Source organism: Muntiacus reevesi, chromosome 1, assembly GCF_963930625.1.
Source record: "Muntiacus reevesi chromosome 1, mMunRee1.1, whole genome shotgun sequence".
NCBI classification, from domain to species: domain Eukaryota; kingdom Metazoa; phylum Chordata; class Mammalia; order Artiodactyla; family Cervidae; genus Muntiacus; species Muntiacus reevesi.
The window spans coordinates 50,687,249-50,705,101 of NC_089249.1; the positions used below are offsets into that span (position 1 = coordinate 50,687,249).

Genomic DNA, 17,853 nt, shown 5'->3' on the forward strand with positions numbered 1-17,853 from the left:
AGGGAGTTCTAAAAGTTCTAAAAGTTCTAGGCTTTATTGTTTAAAGAAATGAACATGGGCATTCTGTGTTTGGGAGTTCCCTGGTGGCCTGGTGGTTAGGGTTCTGAATTTTCACACCATGGCCCAGGGTTTAATCCCTGGTGGAGCAACTGAGATCCCACAAGTCATATGGCATGGCCAAAAAAAAAAAACCATGAAAAAAAATAAACATAACTAAGATAATACTTTCAGAACAAGAAAATGAAGGCTACCAAGAGGGCCAGCTTTTATTCATGCAGTTTTGTCCAGTTTTGGGAGCAGAAACAAATTTTTGCTCCATTTGCTGAAAACTTGTTTGAATATTTTAGAGGTTCTTTTTTCACTCCCAGGAGGGAAGGCCTAGAGATTTCTCTAACTTCACTAGTCATCTTTACCTATTCATGTATCTTTTAACCCGTAACATGACCATGAAAATGACTTATCATTGCAGTAAGTGTTTCTGACGGATGACAAAAAGGGTTTTAAATGCATTTCATCAGACTCCAAACGAGGAAATGATCTTAATCTATGTAGTGAGAGGAATTGCATCAGATCAGGGATTCTTAAAGAATTTACTGCCTTTGGGAGGCCTTAAGAAAGGGAGTTTTTAGAGATTGCATTTGCGGTGATTGAGAAACAAAGCAAGGGACTTCCCTGGCGGTCCTGCAGCTAAGACTCTGTGCTCTCAAAGCAGGGGGCCCAAGTTCAATCCCTGGTCAGGGGACTAGACCCCACATGCCGCAACTAAGACCCAGCACAGCCAAATAAGTAAATGTGTATATATTTAAAAAAGGAACAGGAGGAGCCAGCTGTCTGTGAAGGACGATGTTTTTCAGTCTGGAACTAAGAGGAGGGTGGGGGGAGGACAGAGAAAGGGGTCTGTGGATGTCAAGGTGGTGGAGACATAGGATGCAGGCTTTTACTGTCTACAGATGGGAGATGGAGGAGACCAAAGTGGCTTGTCCTCGGGACTCAGGCCGCCTGACGGTGCTGGTGCTGACCTCCCCCCAGACTGAGACAAGCCACCTCCTTCTCCAGGCCTCAGCGTCCTTAGCTATCACATGGGGGTGGGAGGGGACAGTATGAACACTTAGTCCCCAAGGCTCCTCCCCAAGAGTGATTCTACCTGAAGGCTAGGTGCTTCCTTGGCTGGAGGAGGCGTCCATATGGAGGGACCAGGAGCACTTACAAAGCAGGACAAATCAGGGTGGTGTGACCCAAACAGGAGACCCCGGGTCGGGGTTGGGAGGTGGAGGGAGCACTTATATCAGAGGAGCCTCAGCAGGCCGGGTGTGGGATTTCTCTTTCCCTCTCACTTATTGAAAGTGAAAGTGTTAGTCGCCCAGTCTTGTCCCACTCTTTGCAACCCCATGGACTGTAGCCCACTAGGCTACTGGAGTGGGTAGCCATTCCCTTCTCCAGACAGTCTTCCCAATCCAGGGATCGAACCCAGGTGTCCCGCACTGCAGGTAGATTCTTTACCGTCTGAGTCACCGGGGAAGCCTCATCTCACTTATTGGGAAAATGCAAAAGGGGGTTTTAAAGGAGACCTACTGAGAGCACACACAGGGTAACTCAAACCCAGGTTCAGGTCCTAGCTTGGCCACAGTGACCTTGGTGCAACTACTGAAGCTTTGGGATCCTCGATTTTCTCATCTGTCCAATGGGGGCAACATTAGCATTTAGCTATTAGGGTGGTGTTGAAAGTTGCTCAGTCATGTCCGACTCTTTGCAACCCCATGGACTATACAGTCCATGGAATTCTCCAGGCCAGAATACTGAAGTGGGTAGCCTTCCCCTTCTTCAGGGGATCTTCCCAATCAGGGAAGCCCAGGGAAGACCAGAGATCAAACCCAGGTCTCCCGCGTTGCAGGTGGATTCTTTGCCAGCTGAGCCACAAGGGAACCCTTAGGGTGGTTGGGAGGATTCAGTGACATCATATGTGCAAAGGTATCTGGTATATAGTACGTACTTAATAAATGTTAGCTTTTTCTTTTTTTTTAGCATGAGGTATGTGTCATAGAGGGCTTCCCTAGTGGCTCAGATGGTAAAGAATCCCCCTGCAATGCAGGAGACTCTGGTTTGATCCCTAGATCGGGAAGATATCCTGGAGAAGGGAATGGCTATCCACTCCAGTGTTCTTGCCTGGAGAATTCCATGGACAGAGGAGCCTGGTGAGCTGTAGCCCATGGGGTCACAAAGAGTCAGACATGACTGAGCGACTAACACACACACACATGCATGTGCCATGGCCCAGAGCTGCCTTTATTTTTTTTAATTGTATTTGGCCATGCCATGAAGCATGTGATGTCTCAGTTCCCCAAGCAGGGAACAAACCTGCGTCCCCTGCACTGGGAGCTCAGAGTCATACTCACTGGACCACCAGGGAATTCCTGATGCTGCTGCTGCTGCTGCAGCTTCTAAGTCACTTCAGTCGTGTCTGACTCTGTGCAACCCCATGGACTGCAGCCTACCAGGCTCCTCCATCCATGGGATTTTCCAGGCAAGAGTACTGGAGTGGGGTGCCACTGCCTTCTCTGATTCCTGATGCTAGCTGTTTTAAAACTGGATTTTTTAAGAGCAGAGAGGGAGAAACCAGGTAAGATCTAGGAGTTCTAGGAGAAGGGGTCTAGAAGCTCAGGCATGACTGGGAAATACTTAGAATGGGCTGACTCTTTCAGTGGATGGGGTCCCTGCAGCAGAGACCCTAGCATGCCAAGAGGAAGGAGACACGTGACTCTGGGTCTCGCTCCGGGTTGTTGAGCTGTGCCCTTCAGGGAGAGGGCCCACTCCCTCCTCTGGATGGCAGGCAACGGGCAGGGAGGAGGGGGCCGCATTCAGATGTTTCTACCCCAGCCTGACCCGTGACACATGGAGAGTTGGCTGGAGAGAGAGAGCAGGGGTGAGGGACTCAGAACTGAGAGATCAGTTGGGGGAAGAGATCAAAGGAGCTAAAAGCCCTGATGAATGCCAATCAGGCAGGACCAGCAGGCCCTGAGAGCGGATTTTCTAGATGTCAGGGCAGGAGAGGAAATGATTTAACCGAGCACCGGGCTGTCACAGTGCAGCGAGGATGTGATTAAGCGTACAGGCATTTTATCGGGGAAATCTCACCAGCTGACAGTCTGGCCTTCTTCTGTCCTAAGAGGAGGAGACAGTTTAGCCCCCGCAGGGACAGGTTTGTGGCCTGGGGCTGACTGCTGCCCTGCCTAGAGTAGGGGGCTGGCTCCCCACGGTGGGAGCTCTGGGGCTTCCTCCCAAAGCTTTTGTGTCCTGCTTCCCTTTTCATTCAAACATCTTTGGAGATGACCCAGGAAACCCATGGGCTTCCCTATAATTCAGATGGTAAAGAATCTGTCTGCAATGCAGGAGACATGGGTTCCATCCCTGGGTCAGGAGGATCCCCTGGAGGAAGAAATGGCAACCCACTCCAGTGTTCTTGCCTGGAGAATCCCACGGACAGAGGAGCCTGGAGTGCTACAGTCCATGGGGTCGCAAAAAGCTGGACACAAGTGAATGACTAAACAACTATTCAGTGCAGCTCTGAGGTGACTGTGAGGTATGTCAGGACAGGTTGCAGGCCGTGATTTTGGAGCGTCACCCTCGGGGTGGGTGAGGTGGGAACACGGGCAGGGGACTAGCTTCTGGAGGGGGAGCGGCTGATAGAGGAGTAAGAAAGCCTGAGGTGTGTCCTGGGGCTCACAGAAGCCTGGGCTTGTGAGTGTGTGTGGTGTGTCAGGCACCCTCTCAGGAGGGTGTCCTGAGAGCCTGATTTTGCTACCAGATCTATACCTGTTGGGGAGGAAATAAAATGCTCAAAAATATTAGACTTCCAGTGGCAATAAGATCGCATCATTGGGGTGGCCCAGCCTGTGAGTCTGTGCGGGAGGTGTCCTGAGGAAACTTCTAGACATAGGCGCCTCCCCAGTGGGCACCAGGTGCTGGCATCCCACCATGAGATGGGCTATGATGCAGAGCCGGTTCCCACGCTGGACTCGGGGGACCACCCTGAATGGCACCCTGGGCTTGGTTCTGCAGAGGACGCAGACCCAGAGGGCTGTGATGCCTTCAACAGGAAACCCCTCCAGACAAACCAGCCCGTCCAGACCCTTCTGGAACAGCCGTGTAGCCAAATCCTGGAGTCTCACTGAGCGGACAGGAGAGGGAGTAACTTACTCTCTCGGGGTCCGTGGGAGGAAGGGCGGCCTCTGCGAGTGGACAGCAGGGAAGACCCAGCTGCCTTCCTCCTGCGAGCCTCCTGCGAGCCCCGGGCAGAGAGGAAGGCGGGGAGGCCTTCACCATGTTCCTGGGTACGGAGGCCAGGGGGGCGTGGACGTGAACAGGAAGGTGCAGGGTGTGGGCCCGGGGCCCCGAGGAGGGAGAGGGAGAGGGAGGAAGCTGGCCTCTCCTTCCTTCCTGTTGTCGGAGCCTTTTGCTCAAATGTCCGTCTTATGATGAGAAATCCAAGGTGCAGGGAAGTCATGTGCCTATGGTTAGAGCAAGCGCGGCCTGCGGAGGCGGTCAGACCCTGCCTGGGGCCCAGGGCTCTCCACCACCTCGGGCGGTATTTTCCAGCCTGTGCTTGGAATCAGCACAGGGTGAATTTGTTACAGACTCTGGCCCTTTATTCACTGCAACCCCTCCCCAGCACCGTCTACTCCCCCCTCCCCAAGGACACTTGACTCCCCTTGCTCGGCCTTTATTTTGACCATCGAAGATCACTTTATCGATTGAGGCAAGAGAGAGAAAGGAGTGTTTTAGTAAAGGCTGAAAATCTTGAGATGTGAGGCGTTTTGTTAGCTTTTGTCTGGAAAATGCCTGGTTTCTTTGTCCCAGAAGGGCTTTCAGAAAGGCTGACGGAGCCAGGATAATCTAGTGCAATTGGTCAGGCCCTCTGGGGGAATCTTGCCACACAAGGAGTCCTCCAGCCTTCAAAACACTTCTGCCTGGGTCTCAGGAACTGCTGCTCTGGCCACTGCCTGGAGGGGAAAGTGGCCCTCCGTCCCTCCCTGCCTACCTTGTCCTCAAACCCCCCATCAACACTCTTCAGGCTTCCCCTCATCCCTTTCTCTGCCTTTGTTCTGGGACCACGACCCAAGCCAACCTCTAGCGGACCGGATGAGCATGGGCCTGGTGCTCCCTCCCCTGAAGTCTTCCCTGTCCCCCTCACAGGGCTCTTTTATTAATTAGTTAATTAATTTTTGGCTGCTCTGGGTCTTCGTTGCTTTGTGCAGGCTTTTCTCTAGTTGTGGCAAGCGGGGGCTACTCTCTAGTTGTGGAACTTGGGCTTTTCATTGTAGTGGCTTCTCTTGTTGTGGAGCACGGGCTTTAAGGCACAGGGGCTTCAGTAGCTGTGACGCACGGGCTTAGCTGCTCCATGGCACATGGGGTCTTCCTGGACCAGGGATCAAACCCATGTCCCCTGCATTGGCAGGCAGATTCTTATCCACTGTGCCACCAGGGAAGCCTTGACATGACTCTCCGGCAGCTCCCGGGCCCTGAGCTCCTGGTGGCGGGCAGGGTCTGCCTGGGAGCCCAGGGGGGCCACCACCACCAGGACCAGCTCCTGGCAGGGCCTGCATGGCCACCCTCTCTTCCCTCTCATCCTTCTCAGGGATGCATTTTCCCAGCACACCAACCTAGGAGGTCACCTCATCTTCATCACTCTCTTGGAAAGGAGATATTCACACCCCCATTTGCAAATGAGGAAACTGAGGTGCAGAATAAATATATTTTGCTTTAAATCAGTGAGTCAGAGGAACAGGGGCTCCCTCCACTCAAGCCTTCTGACCCGTGAGTGAGGACCCATCAGTGTTGAGGGAACAGTGGGCGGCGTCTGAAAGCCGAGTGGCGTGTGAACCCTGACATTTTCTTTCCGTATGACCAGAGCTGAGCTGCCTACAGCTCTCGGCGCCAGCCCCCAGTGCTTGGCGCAGTCCTCAGCACATGGACGAAACCCATGACCATCCCTCCAGAACAGTGCTTTCAGCTCGATCCACGGAGTCTGTAAAGCCTCTGAGTGTGGAGGTAGAACTCAGCATGTATGAAAAGATGCGCATTTTCTGGGAAGAGAGCCCAGAGTCTTTATCAAAGGTGTCTGGAGCCCAGAAAGGTTTTACAGGTCTGGGAGCAGGGAGACAAGGGTAATCCTGGCTGACAAGGAAAAGGAAGGAAAAAGAGAAGCTGGGTGCCCATTGTTGGGTGCTCATCGCTCATTGGTGTCTCTGGGAAACAGATTCTGAGTCCAGTGTGTTGGATGTTGACTAGAGGATGCTTAGGGTCAACACGCATGGGGGGAGGGCAGGAGCATTGTGTGGGACAGGGAGAGAAGTCAATCTGTGACAGATGTCCACTAGGAGCCTGGGCTAATCCCATCGCAAGCTCTGCAGGAAGAATGACCTCTCAGATCTAGACTGGATCACATGGCTGAACCATTATAACCACTGTTGGCCACTGGATGTAGACTGCCCTGGGAAAAACATGACTTTGAACCCAGGAGCTCACCGCAGCTCAGACAATCCCAGAAGGAGCTGGGGGAGCGGACAGTTGAAGGCAAGCTTCAACAGCAGCCCCCAGGGCTGGAGAGGAAGTCAGTCCTTGAAGAAGGGTCTGGGGCTGTATCACCAAGCTCACCACAATATCTCTGCCCTTGGGAAAGTGTGAGAGATTAAATGCCATCCATTCACCCATCCATTTATCCCTCCATTCATCCATCCACCCATCCATCCCTCCATCCCTCTATCCATTTAACATTTCTTAAACATGTCTTTTAAGCCAGCCTAGGTGATAAGCAACTGTGATAAAAAAGCTATACATGGCATTGTCTAGTGGAGGAGAGAGACACACCAGTGAATAATTTAGGCACAAAGTGGTCAGTTATGAAATAGAGGCAAGTGCCAAGAACCATTGGAGCACATTGGAGGGTGGACTCTTCCTGGAACAATGAGTGAGTCCTGAAAGAGTTGTCAAGACAGAAAAAGGAAAAGGCATTTTAGGCAGGAGGAAATGACAGTACAGGCATGATGGTCTCAGGGGGTGCAGCAGATTTGAGGAAGGTTTCCAGGTGGCTCAGATGGTAAAGAATCCTGCAATGCAGGAGACCTGGGTTTGATCCCTGGGTCAGGAAGATCCCCTGGAGAAGGGAATGGTTACCCACTCTAGTATTCTGACCTGGAGAATCTCATGGACAGAGGAGCCTGGCAGGCTATAGTTCACAGGGTTGCAAAGAGTCAGACATGACTGAGCGACTAACACTCAGCAGACAGAGTGGCCAGGTCACTCCCAGAGATGAGTCTAGACAAGGAGATTTGGTGAAATCATGAATGCCCTTGAACTATATCCAGCAGTACCAGAAAGTCACTGCTGGGTTTTGAGCATCTGCACTTTAGGAAGTCAACTCTGGTAGCTGAGATGATGGACAGCTGGGTGGTTGCTGGAACCTCAAGGAGTCCTAGATATGCCAGGACCAGGCATGAGCAGTGGGCACCTAGAAGCCCTCTAAGCACAAGCCAGTGTCCCACACGAGTGACCCTTCCCTGATGTGATGCGGAACTTCAACACACAGATCATTCTGGTCCTCTGGGCGTGGAGTGTTCCTCTGAGCAGCTCTTGATCCCCCAAGTTCTCCAAGACTTTCACATCCCATACTCAAATCCTATGATCTCCTGCATGGAAAACTCTCCATGGGTGGCCTCAGCCCCTGGATGCGTATGAGCCTAATGCATCTTGAAAACCTGGGGTGAAGAAGCCTTGGGCATCAGCACCAAGGACAGCCCAGAGAAGAGATGGGTGAGAGCAAATTCTGTCCCCTGGAGGCAGGTTGTGCTAGGGAGGAAAGGCTATTTCTATGTGACCCTGGGGCTTCCCTAGCAGCTCAGTTGGTAAAGAATCCACCTGCAATGCAGGAGACCTTGGTTCGATTCCTGGGTGGGGAAGATCCCCTGGAGGAGGGCATGGCAACCCACTCCAGTATTCTTGCCTGGAGAATCCCATGGATGGAGGAGCCTGGTGGGCTACAGTCCTTGGGGTCGCAAAGAGTCTGACACGACTGAGTGAGAAAGCACAGCACAGCACACGTGACCTTCGGGAAGAATGGGCGTGTTCTATCTCAAGGAAAGTTGAAGTGATACCAGTGAAAAAACCCAATACTTAGAGCTCATCCAACTATACAGCTTGATTGGTAGCCACAGGAAAAATGATGAAGCAAAGAATTATGCAGAGGCAAGGAGTTAGGCTCCTTGTTGCTAGGGCGGCCAGTGAACTCATCTTCATCCGTGTTTGAGGGCGGTGGTGGGGTGCAGGGGAGGGCTGGGAGGACAGATGGAGTTGAATGAAGGACTCTTTGCCCTTGGTTATTTTAGCACTAGGAGGCTTCAAAGTTAGGCGGAAGCAAAAGGAAGCAGTCCCTCTGGCACGATTTGGGGCACCTTACATGGGACAAAGCCTTGGAAGAAATAAATCCCAAGGTTGCTTGGCCCTCCAACCAGAGCCAGCCCACCTCTCTGGGTGGGGTGGGGGTGGGCGGAGACGAGACGAGAAGGATGGGCTAGATAACCTTAGGGTCCCTGTCCACGGCAGAGGCTTTGCCAGGGGTCTTGGGTTCTCTCCAATTCATCCTTCAACAAGTTTTTGCGGAGCCCTCATTGTTTGCTCAGCACCAACTGGGGAGAAAGGGATCAAATAGAATACAAGCCCCAGGCTCGCGGGGAACGGGGTCAGGTGTAGAGATGGGGAAAGAGAAGTTAATGTTTCTGGAGCACTCAGTCTGTGCCTGGGGCCGCGTGAACCCCTCAATGTGCTAACTCCTTTCCACCTCCCAGGGACCCTATAGGGCAGGTACCAGCGCCTCCCGTGTACTGATGGGGAAACCAGGGCTCAGAGAAAAAGCAACTTAACCAAAGCCACACGGGAGGGGGCTGCACTGGAGCCCTCACCGTGAGCCGAGATGCTCCTCTGTGATGCAGGCGGTGACCCTCTAGGGTTATCGCAGATGGAGCCTGAAAGCTGGAACCACTGGGGAGGCTTCATGCTGTAGAGGGCTCAGTGCGGGGGGCCTGGGGGAGGGGCAGAACTCGGAGGCTAGCCGGGGAGGGGAGCAGCCTGAGTGTCCTCTCAGAGCGGGGCACATGGGCAGCCCTGTGGTTTCTGTCCGTGGTTCCACCAGAGAGGGGCTGCGGAGGGGCAGCGACTTCATCTAGAAGTATCCCTCCTCCCCCAGCCTCATCTCGGCCGTCTAAAAGACAGAGATGGTTCAGCGGGGGTCAGCTTCCTCTCAGCTACTTAAGCCACTGGCCAGAAAGCAGACCATTGATAACTATGGTAATTAACACTCTGAGCAGGCAGCAGGAGCCAGACCCTGCCTTAGGGACTCTCTAGCTTACTTAAGCCTTCCAACATCCCAGTGAGGGAGGTTCCATTATTATTCCCATTTTATACCTGATGCGAAGAGCAGACTCACTGGAAAAGACCTTGATGCTGGGAAAGATGGAAGGCAGGAGAAGGGGACAACAGAGGGCAAGATGGTTGGATGGCATCACCGACTCAATGGACTTGTATTTGAGTAAGCTCTGGGAGATAGTGGAGGACAGGGAAGCCTGGCAGGATGCAGTCCATGGGGTCGCAAAGAGTCGAACACGACTGAGCGACTAAATAACAGCATTTTATAGATGGGGAAACAGGAAAAGTGAGGTTAAGTAACCCCATCAGGGCCCCACAGCTAATGAGACAGAGGACCCAGATCGGAAGTAGGGCAGTCTACCCTTAGGGCTTCCCTAGTGGCTCAGATGGTAAAGAATCCGCCTGCAGTGCGGGAGACCTGGGTTCGATCCCTGGGTTGGGAAGACCCCCTGGAGGAGGGCATGGCAACCCGCTCCACTATTCTTGCCTGGAGAGTCCCCAAGGACAGAGGAGCCTGGCGAGTACCGTCCGTGGGTCACAAAGAGTCGGACATGACTGACCGACAGCACAGCACAGCGCACACAATACGTCTAAGCAAGTTCCCGAGCTCCTCTCTCGCCCCCCGGGGACGCTTCCCAAGCTCAGGCTCTCCTCCTGGCCTGGAGATCTTGCACACCAAGAGAGCCCCACCCTAATGAAGACTGCAGGAGGCCCCCACCAGCCCCTCCAGAGGCCCAGAGCTGCCCGAGGGCCCCAGCCCCCCTCCCCGCACCCACACGCACCCCGCCCCCCCCAACCGAGCACCGTTGCCTTTCGTTCACAGTGACGGCGCCTGCGCCCAGGCCGGTGGGGGCACGGAGGACTCCGTGGCGGCGGCGGCGGTGGCCGGCAGACCCAGTGCCCACGCCCCGAAGGCTCAAGCCCAGCAGCTGCAGGAGGAGGAGGAGCGGCCGGGGGCGGGGGGCGCCTCCCCGCGGGCCGGCCCCCACCGCGCGGCCTCCCCTGGCCGGCGGCAGCCTGCCCTGGCGACGGCGCTCTGCTCCCGCGCCCCTGCCGCCTCCGATTACGAAATCTCCCTTGACCTAAAGAATAAACAGGTACCCAGGGCCTCCAAGGCGGGCGGGAAGGGTGGTGAAGGGCCCTGACTTGGGCACTGTCCAGGGTCCCAGGGATGTCCCTGTCTGGGCCGCCTCTGCTGCAGGCCCACCTCTTGGCCGCTAGTTCTCCCAGCTGAAAGGGGTAACGGCCCCTCCCTACAGCCAGCTCTTCCTGCAACCACCCTTACCAGTGGCAGGGGTCACCCGTGCAGCGCCAAGCCCACAGGCAGTGTGTCCAGGGTCTGCCCCTCTCACCACTGCAGGAAGCCCAGTGGCCCTCATACTTCCAGGCAGGTGAAGCCCCCACCCCAACCCTGCTCCAGAGAGATGCCCTGCCTACCTGCCCACCCAACAGGCAAGCCCCCTGCTCAGGCACACACAGGCTCAAATGAGTTTTGAAGACAGTGGTGTCCTCCAGGTAGACTAAAGATTCCCGGGATTAGCCCAGATTGGGAGGGTCCAAGCGAAGGACCAGGGAGGCCTGGCGTGCTGCAGTTCGTGAGGTCGCAGTCAGACAGGATTTAGCGACCGAAAACGAAAGCCCCCCTATTGGAGAACAAACTTCACTGAGGGGTTCTGGGTCTCCATCTTCCATTCTGTGGAGCAGCAAGAGAAAAAGTCAGTCACGGAGTCCCCATTGACACCCCCCAAATGACAATGGCACAGTTGTTTTGGTGGAAAATTAAGAGACTTGAAAGGAGATATGTGTGTGTGTGTGTGTGTGTGAACATGCTTAGACACAGACTTTATGACTTAGCATTGTTGAGGAACAGCATTGAGCCCGGAGCCACACGTGTGGGAGTGTGGGATTCAGTGTGTGTTCTTGCTCTAGTGACTTTGGGAAACACCAGTTAAGCACTCTGGGTGTTGGTTTCCTCATCAGCAAAACTGGGAATTATACCTCAAATCATCACTGACGTCCCTTCTAACTCTAAAATGTGTAGGTTCTAAAGATCTATTCCTTAACCCAATGGACAGTTTTGAAAGCGAAGCTAGTAAAGAAGTCACTAAGACTGGGTTGAGCCCAGGTGAGCCCAGCCAGACTCATTCCTTCCTTTGAGCATGGATGCCAAGCGGTTACCCTGGGTCAGGGGCCAGCTGCCCACAATGCACCACAGGGCTTTCAGTAAGGTATTTGACAAAGTCTCCTGTGATATCTATGTGGACGGGGTAGGAGGTGGTTTAGCTGACAATATAGTCAGGTGGGTTGCTCTCAAATGGAATTATCAAAAAACACTGGTTTTTCTATCAGCACCAATTCCAAGGTGATTGAGTAGGGACTTCCTTGCTTCTGCCCTGTTCAACCATTCTGAAAAGGGACTGATGCAAAGCCGAAAGGGGACAGCTAATACCTTGATAACAGAATCCCAGATTTAAAAAAAAAATCTAATTAGGACAGAAATGTGGTTAAATGGAAAATGTAAAGTGAAAGAGGGAAAAACCTCAAGTTCTGTTCTTAGCTTTGAAAATCCCACAGCACTATAATAAAATGAGCAGGCTTGGTCCTGGGCGAGAGGCCTTAGTGCTTGAGTTGACTACAAGCTCAAGATAAATCAACAGCCAGTGAAGCCGCTGCCAGAGAAGTGGGCCCAGAGGCCCTCACAGACGTGTAGATAAAACCCCCAGTGAGAGGAGCCTGGCGAACTGCAGTCCATGTGGTCGCTAAGAGTCAGACGTGACTGAGCAACTGAACAACCAGCAAAAAGGAGGCAGCTGCCTGGAGCCCCAAACTGGGTACTGGTCAGGCTGTCTGGTTCTAGGGGCTTCTTTTAAGAGGCAACAAAGAGAAACCTGAGGTTCTGAGGTTCTTCTAAGAAAGAAAACAAATTGGCTGGGGTCATATGATGGAGAAAGACATGGCAACTCACTCCAGTATTCTTGCCTGGAGAATCCGAAGGACAGAAGACCCAAGGGCTATAGTCCATGGGGCTACAGTCGCAAAGAGCTGGACACGACTGAAGTGACTTAGCACACACCCATTCACAGGGTCATATGGGGAAACTGTAGACATGAAGATGAGTTTTAAACATGGAAGAGCTGAATGTGAATTGGCTGGATCAGATTATTTTCTATTATTCCAGGTAACAATAGTGGTACTTGTGTGGCAGTCCAGCCTTTAAGACTCCCTGCTTCCAATGCAGTGGGCACAGGTTTGATCCCCGGGGAATAGTGATCCCACATGCCGGGACCAAAATATAAAAAGTTCTAAAAAATAAAAATAGTGGTACTAGTGCATTAAACTTATAGGAGAGGAAGGTTTTATTTTCTTTTTTATTGCCTTTTTTTTTTAAGCTTAATTAACAATAAGAGCTGCTAAAAATGTAGCAGGTCCTGCTTCTGGGGTGGGGAATGCCCAAGCAGGAGCTGGGAGGCAGCCCATCTGGAGCTGCACGGTGTGATGGGGTGGTCAGCTGGCCAGATGAGAACGTCCTGTCAGTTCCCTGAGGACAGAGACCATCTCCTGTTCATCTGTGCACCCATCGCCTGGCATCCAGCAGAGGGTCTTGGACAGAGTAAGAGCTCATCGAGTGAATATTTTTTAAATAACTTTGATGAGCAAAGCAATGAGGAAGTGGGATACCCAAAAGAAAGAAACAGGAAAAAAAAAGAAAGAAACATGGTCCCTCCCTGCTGCCTGAAGAGATTACCATTCAATTGAAGGAGTGGCCTGTTAGTAACACCAAAAGAGGCACCAAACTCCTGCCTTGGCCTGGGCAGGGAATTAGTTTAATTCTCACTGACTAGGGGCTATGGAGAGTCATGCAGGGTTCTAACAGGCACCGTGGACCTTTTTCATGTGAGTGTAGTTCTAGTAGATGGGCTTGTGTGTCAGGAGGGTGGAAGTAGGGCAAGAAAGATGAGGGCTTGTAGGGGTGCAGCCGGGTCCTCCTGTCCTGGGGAATGACCCCCCTCCCCTGGCCCAGGGAACCCTCCAGGCCAAGCACAGGCTAGGGGTGGGAGTGTTGGTCGCTCAGTTGTGTGTGGCTCTTTGAGACCCCATGGACTGTAGCCTGCCAGGTTCCTCTGTCCATGGGATTCTCCAGGCAAGAATACTGGCAAAAAGCGATCGAGGAGTTGGGGCAGAGTGACTGAAAACACGGCATATGTTTACAAAAGATGGAACTCCACAGCTTTCTCTTCTGCAGATGAACTGTGTGACCTTAGACAAGTTCCTTCCCTTCTCTGGGCCTTGGTTGCCACCTATAGCCCTTTGCCTCAACTGCTAGCATTTCTATGCCCTGCCCCCACTCGTGCACTGGTCCACACTCATCCTTCTCTTGCTTTAGGACTTAATTCTCTGCGCCTTCCTCCTCCACCGAAGCTCTGCCAAGGCTACGGTGGAGGCCCCTTCTCAGTGATCCCACAGCACTCAGGTACTCCCTGACATTGCCCTCCAGCCCTGGATCACCATTCCTGTTTACTTGACTTCTCCTTGAAGGCAAGGCAAAGATGTCCATCATTATATCCCTGGTGCCCAACACAGCACCTGGCATGAGAAGATGCTCAAAAGATGAAGAGGGGGAGGTAACAGCTCAGTGACCTGAGGGGATGGAGAGGGGCATGAAGTCTGGGTCAGGGCCTGACTCCATCTCAGGTTTTTTTGAGATCTGGGATTTAGTATTCTGCTGCTGTGGTCCTCACGAGTCACTCACATCCTGTAGTTTTGAGGCTGGAAGGGACCCTGGACAGTCCTTATTCCCCCAGTTCACCAACCTGCCTGGCCCACTCCATCAGCCAGTCCAAAATCCCAGGTGAGAGGGCCTGGCTGGGGCGATGTTGCAGGCGAGGGGCACTGTAGTGTCCCCCAGGCCTGTGGGTATGGGGGAGGGGAACACACATGGGGCGGGGGCTGGAGTGGTGCAGCCTCTGGCCCCAAGCCCAGACCTAGAAGACAGCCTGGACTGCATTCCCCTGGGGCATAGGAGAGGGCTGAGTTTAGTTCAGGGTGCAAACATTGATGAAGCCCCAATCACAGGTCAGGATGGCGGTGGGCACAGAGAATGATGTCCTGCCTATGGGGGCCGGGAGCCAGGGGTGGGCAGCAGGCATGAGGCTGGGGTGAGGGGAAGCCAGCTATATGACATGATGGGAACAAAAGGTGAGGCTCCCAGGACTGAATTCAGAGGCCATCAGGAGCAGTGGCTCTGGGCTGAGATCACCAGTGGAGGAGACAGTGAGGACACACCGGGGCCTCCAGGAGTTTCTGCTCTAGGAGGGGTCTGGGGGAGGGAGGGAAAGGAGGGAGCCTGAGTTAGATGGGCACCACCAAGATTAGCGGGGAAATCGAGTGCCAGAGAAGCAGGAGAGAACCTTCTCCAGGGGACTCAGGGCAGGGAGACCCGTTCTGGTTGGGGGACTGGGAGGCTTCCTGGGGAAGGGACATTGAAAGACAGGGGAAACATTTTTGCCTGGAGGAGAGGGTGAGGGTGGGAGCTGAGGGTGGAGAGGGGGTGACGGTGTGGGGAGGGGTGTGGGGGATTGGGGGCTGTAAGGGGATGTGGAGGTGGGGAGGCTGAGCAAGTGCTGGGGCAGGAAAGCCCAGTATGTGGGGGTGCGGGCAGGGGCAGGAGGTGGGGCTGGCATGTGAGCAGTGGACCTCCTGTAGTAGCAGGGGCCGGGGTGGGTGGGGCCAGGCTGCTGAGCCCCAGACCCCCCAGGACAGGGTGTTTATACTTATTTAGGGAAGGGTCTCCTGCGACGGGAAGGCCTGTGTTTACCCTGCCCTCTGAGCACACTGCTCAGAGGAATGTAGTGCAAGGTGGGTGGTGCTGGAGGAGGAAGCAGGGAAGCAACCGGGGGCTGCCAGAGTGTCCAAGGGGGGAATCCAGGGGCACTGCATGTGACAGTCTGGTGGAAAGTTCTGAGTGATGGCAGAAGGTAAGGAGGGGTGGCACTGTAGGATTTTGCACTTGACAGATGCAGAGGATAAGCCAGAGGAGGACCCAGGGACAAATGCCAGGTCCCCAGACTGGACAGCCTTGGAGCTGGGGTGCTGTGATGCGACTAAGGATATCACTGAGAGTTGGTTCCTTTCGGGGAAAGGGAGCAATGGACTGTTGGAAATGTAGGTCTTGGGTTGAGTCTAGGCATGGAGATTTGAAAGTCACGGAATCCACACTTCACCATCAAATTGCTACCACTTATTGAGCTTTGACCTACTGTGTGCCAGGTACCATGTGAAATAAGAATTCTCACCACAGAATGAAATCACAGAGTCAGCAGGATTAGCTTCATTTAACAGACAAGAAAACAGATTCAGAGATGTTAAGAAACGTGTCCAAGGTCAGCCAGCAGGGAAGAGGTGGATCTGGGGCTGGGTGTTTCCCCGTGGGCTTGCTCGTTCACCTATCGCAGTGCAGTGAAGTTACGATGGAAGAAGACGAGGTTCTCAGACAAGAGGTGAGAGGATATTAGCCCCAGAGACATCTATATAGAGTTGCCATGAAGGCTCTGCCCAAGACAGTTCCCTCTTCATTAGCTGTTAATTATCAGCTACCGGGGCTGCTCTGAAGACTTCCCACATGGAAGTCAGGACGATGTCCAGCATAGGAAAATCATGAAGATGTGCCTGCAGAATGGAAGAGGGCAATGCATATGACTCGTCGCTAGCATGGTTAGGGACCTTGTGGTCAGAATACAGGATCCGGGAGCTGTAGGGAGACAGGAAAATCAAGATAGACTGGGCCATGAAGGCTGAGGACAGAGTTTCAAAGGATAAAGTATCAAAGCTGCAGAAAAATTGGGGAGCGAGGGAGTTGAGGATGGGATTTATTGACTAAAGTTCACTTTGAGGTGATCCTTTGGAGAGTCAGAAGGCTGGTGGAAGCAAGAGGCAGCTGCAAGGAGTCGGGGCACACGGGGCTGGCCAGTGGTTCGGCATTCGCTCGCAGATTGAGGCACAGGAGGTAGAGGAGTCTGCCTGTAGGTTTAGTGGAAAATAGAGAGTGGGCTAGTGCCTCAGAACAGGGAAGTCAAGCAGTCTGGGAGACTTAGGAGGGTCTGTAGGCTGGTGGAAAGGGCCCAATGCTGGGCTGGAGGCTGGAAATGCAAGTAGAAGGGACTAGTGGATGAAGAAAGCTTACAAAGGAGGCAAGAGATGGTGAGATCATCAGCCTGAGAGAGGAATGTTATGGTGAGTTTAGGAAGCACATTGAAGGGTTCCATGCACTGGGGGATGGAATTTGGCCTTTCTGTCTGTACCTCACCTCTCCGTGATCCTGGGGGAGGTTGGAGGGCTAGAGGTCTTGCCTTGAGCTGTCGACCCCAGCCACCAGTCCCGATTCTTAGGTCAGGAATGTCACTCTGTAAGTGGAGTGTACGGCGCGTGACTGGCAACAGGACACAATTTCAGAGCCCAGGAATACTTTCTCACTTCCTAAGCTTCCCTAAGGACTGATGGAACCCACCACAGTGCCACCATTTTGCCCATCCCCTTTGTCCAGTCTTTGTCTGTTGTTTAAATGCAAAAACTGCCCAGGAAGAACCACTGCTAACCCCTCTTGGTCATTCACACCTCAGAGAGAATGTTTTTCTAGTCCTTTCCCCGGAGAAATTTTTGATAAGGGAGAAAAAGTGAGTGCTTAGCCACCCAAGAAAAGAAAAGACCACAGAGTGGGAAGAGAGCTGGGGGGAGAGGAGGAAAGGCCTTGAGGACAGACTGGCCAGTGCCTGAAGTTTTCTTGGGTCCAGATCTGCCCAAATGAAGTAGCACTCGCTATCCCACCTCACCATCAACCCCACCAAGCCCTGCCCTGATAGGAACAGCTCCCATTATTGGGAAGAGAGGTGACTTGAATTGAAGAACATGATAGCTGGAGGATCTCCCACTGTTGAAATATCCATCCATCACCCATCTGTCTTTTTACTAAATTCACATTTACTGAGCTTTGTCATGTGCCAGCCCTTGGGCTCGATACTGGGAACAGAGATGATCGAACCCCAACCCCAACTCTTATGCGGCTCCCAGAAACAGGAAACGACCCCAATTTGTGACATGAATCCCGAGAAAGAAAGCAGATGAACAGGAGTAGCGGCAATGCTTTTTAACCTTTCTATTTAATCTTCAGTTCTATTGTTTAAAATATACACAAAAGTAGAAAGACCAGTATAATAAACTTCCATTTAACCATCACCCAGCTCCAATTAATATTGTTTCATCTAACCCTTCTACTTTTTTGATGAAATACTTTAATACAAATTCAAGATACCACACATTTCAGAAATAAATACTTCCATATGTGAATATATGGAAATAATCACCTACTACCATTGGCAACTGCCCCACTCTTGCCGTGGGTATCCCCAACCCCAGAATCCAATCCTACACCCCACACCTTTAGGA

At 52.8% G+C, this 17,853-nt stretch overlaps 1 protein-coding gene across 1 annotated transcript in view; it reads left to right on the top strand.

The window, feature by feature from the left end:
* Positions 1 to 17,853, top strand: part of IQSEC3 (IQ motif and Sec7 domain ArfGEF 3) — an 84,617-nt gene that overhangs the window by 35,508 nt on the left and 31,256 nt on the right. Inside the window, exon 3 of the mRNA XM_065923545.1 lies at positions 10,238 to 10,511. Within this exon, the coding sequence (XP_065779617.1) occupies positions 10,238 to 10,511 (274 nt within the window). The remainder of the gene's footprint in view (positions 1 to 10,237; positions 10,512 to 17,853) is intronic.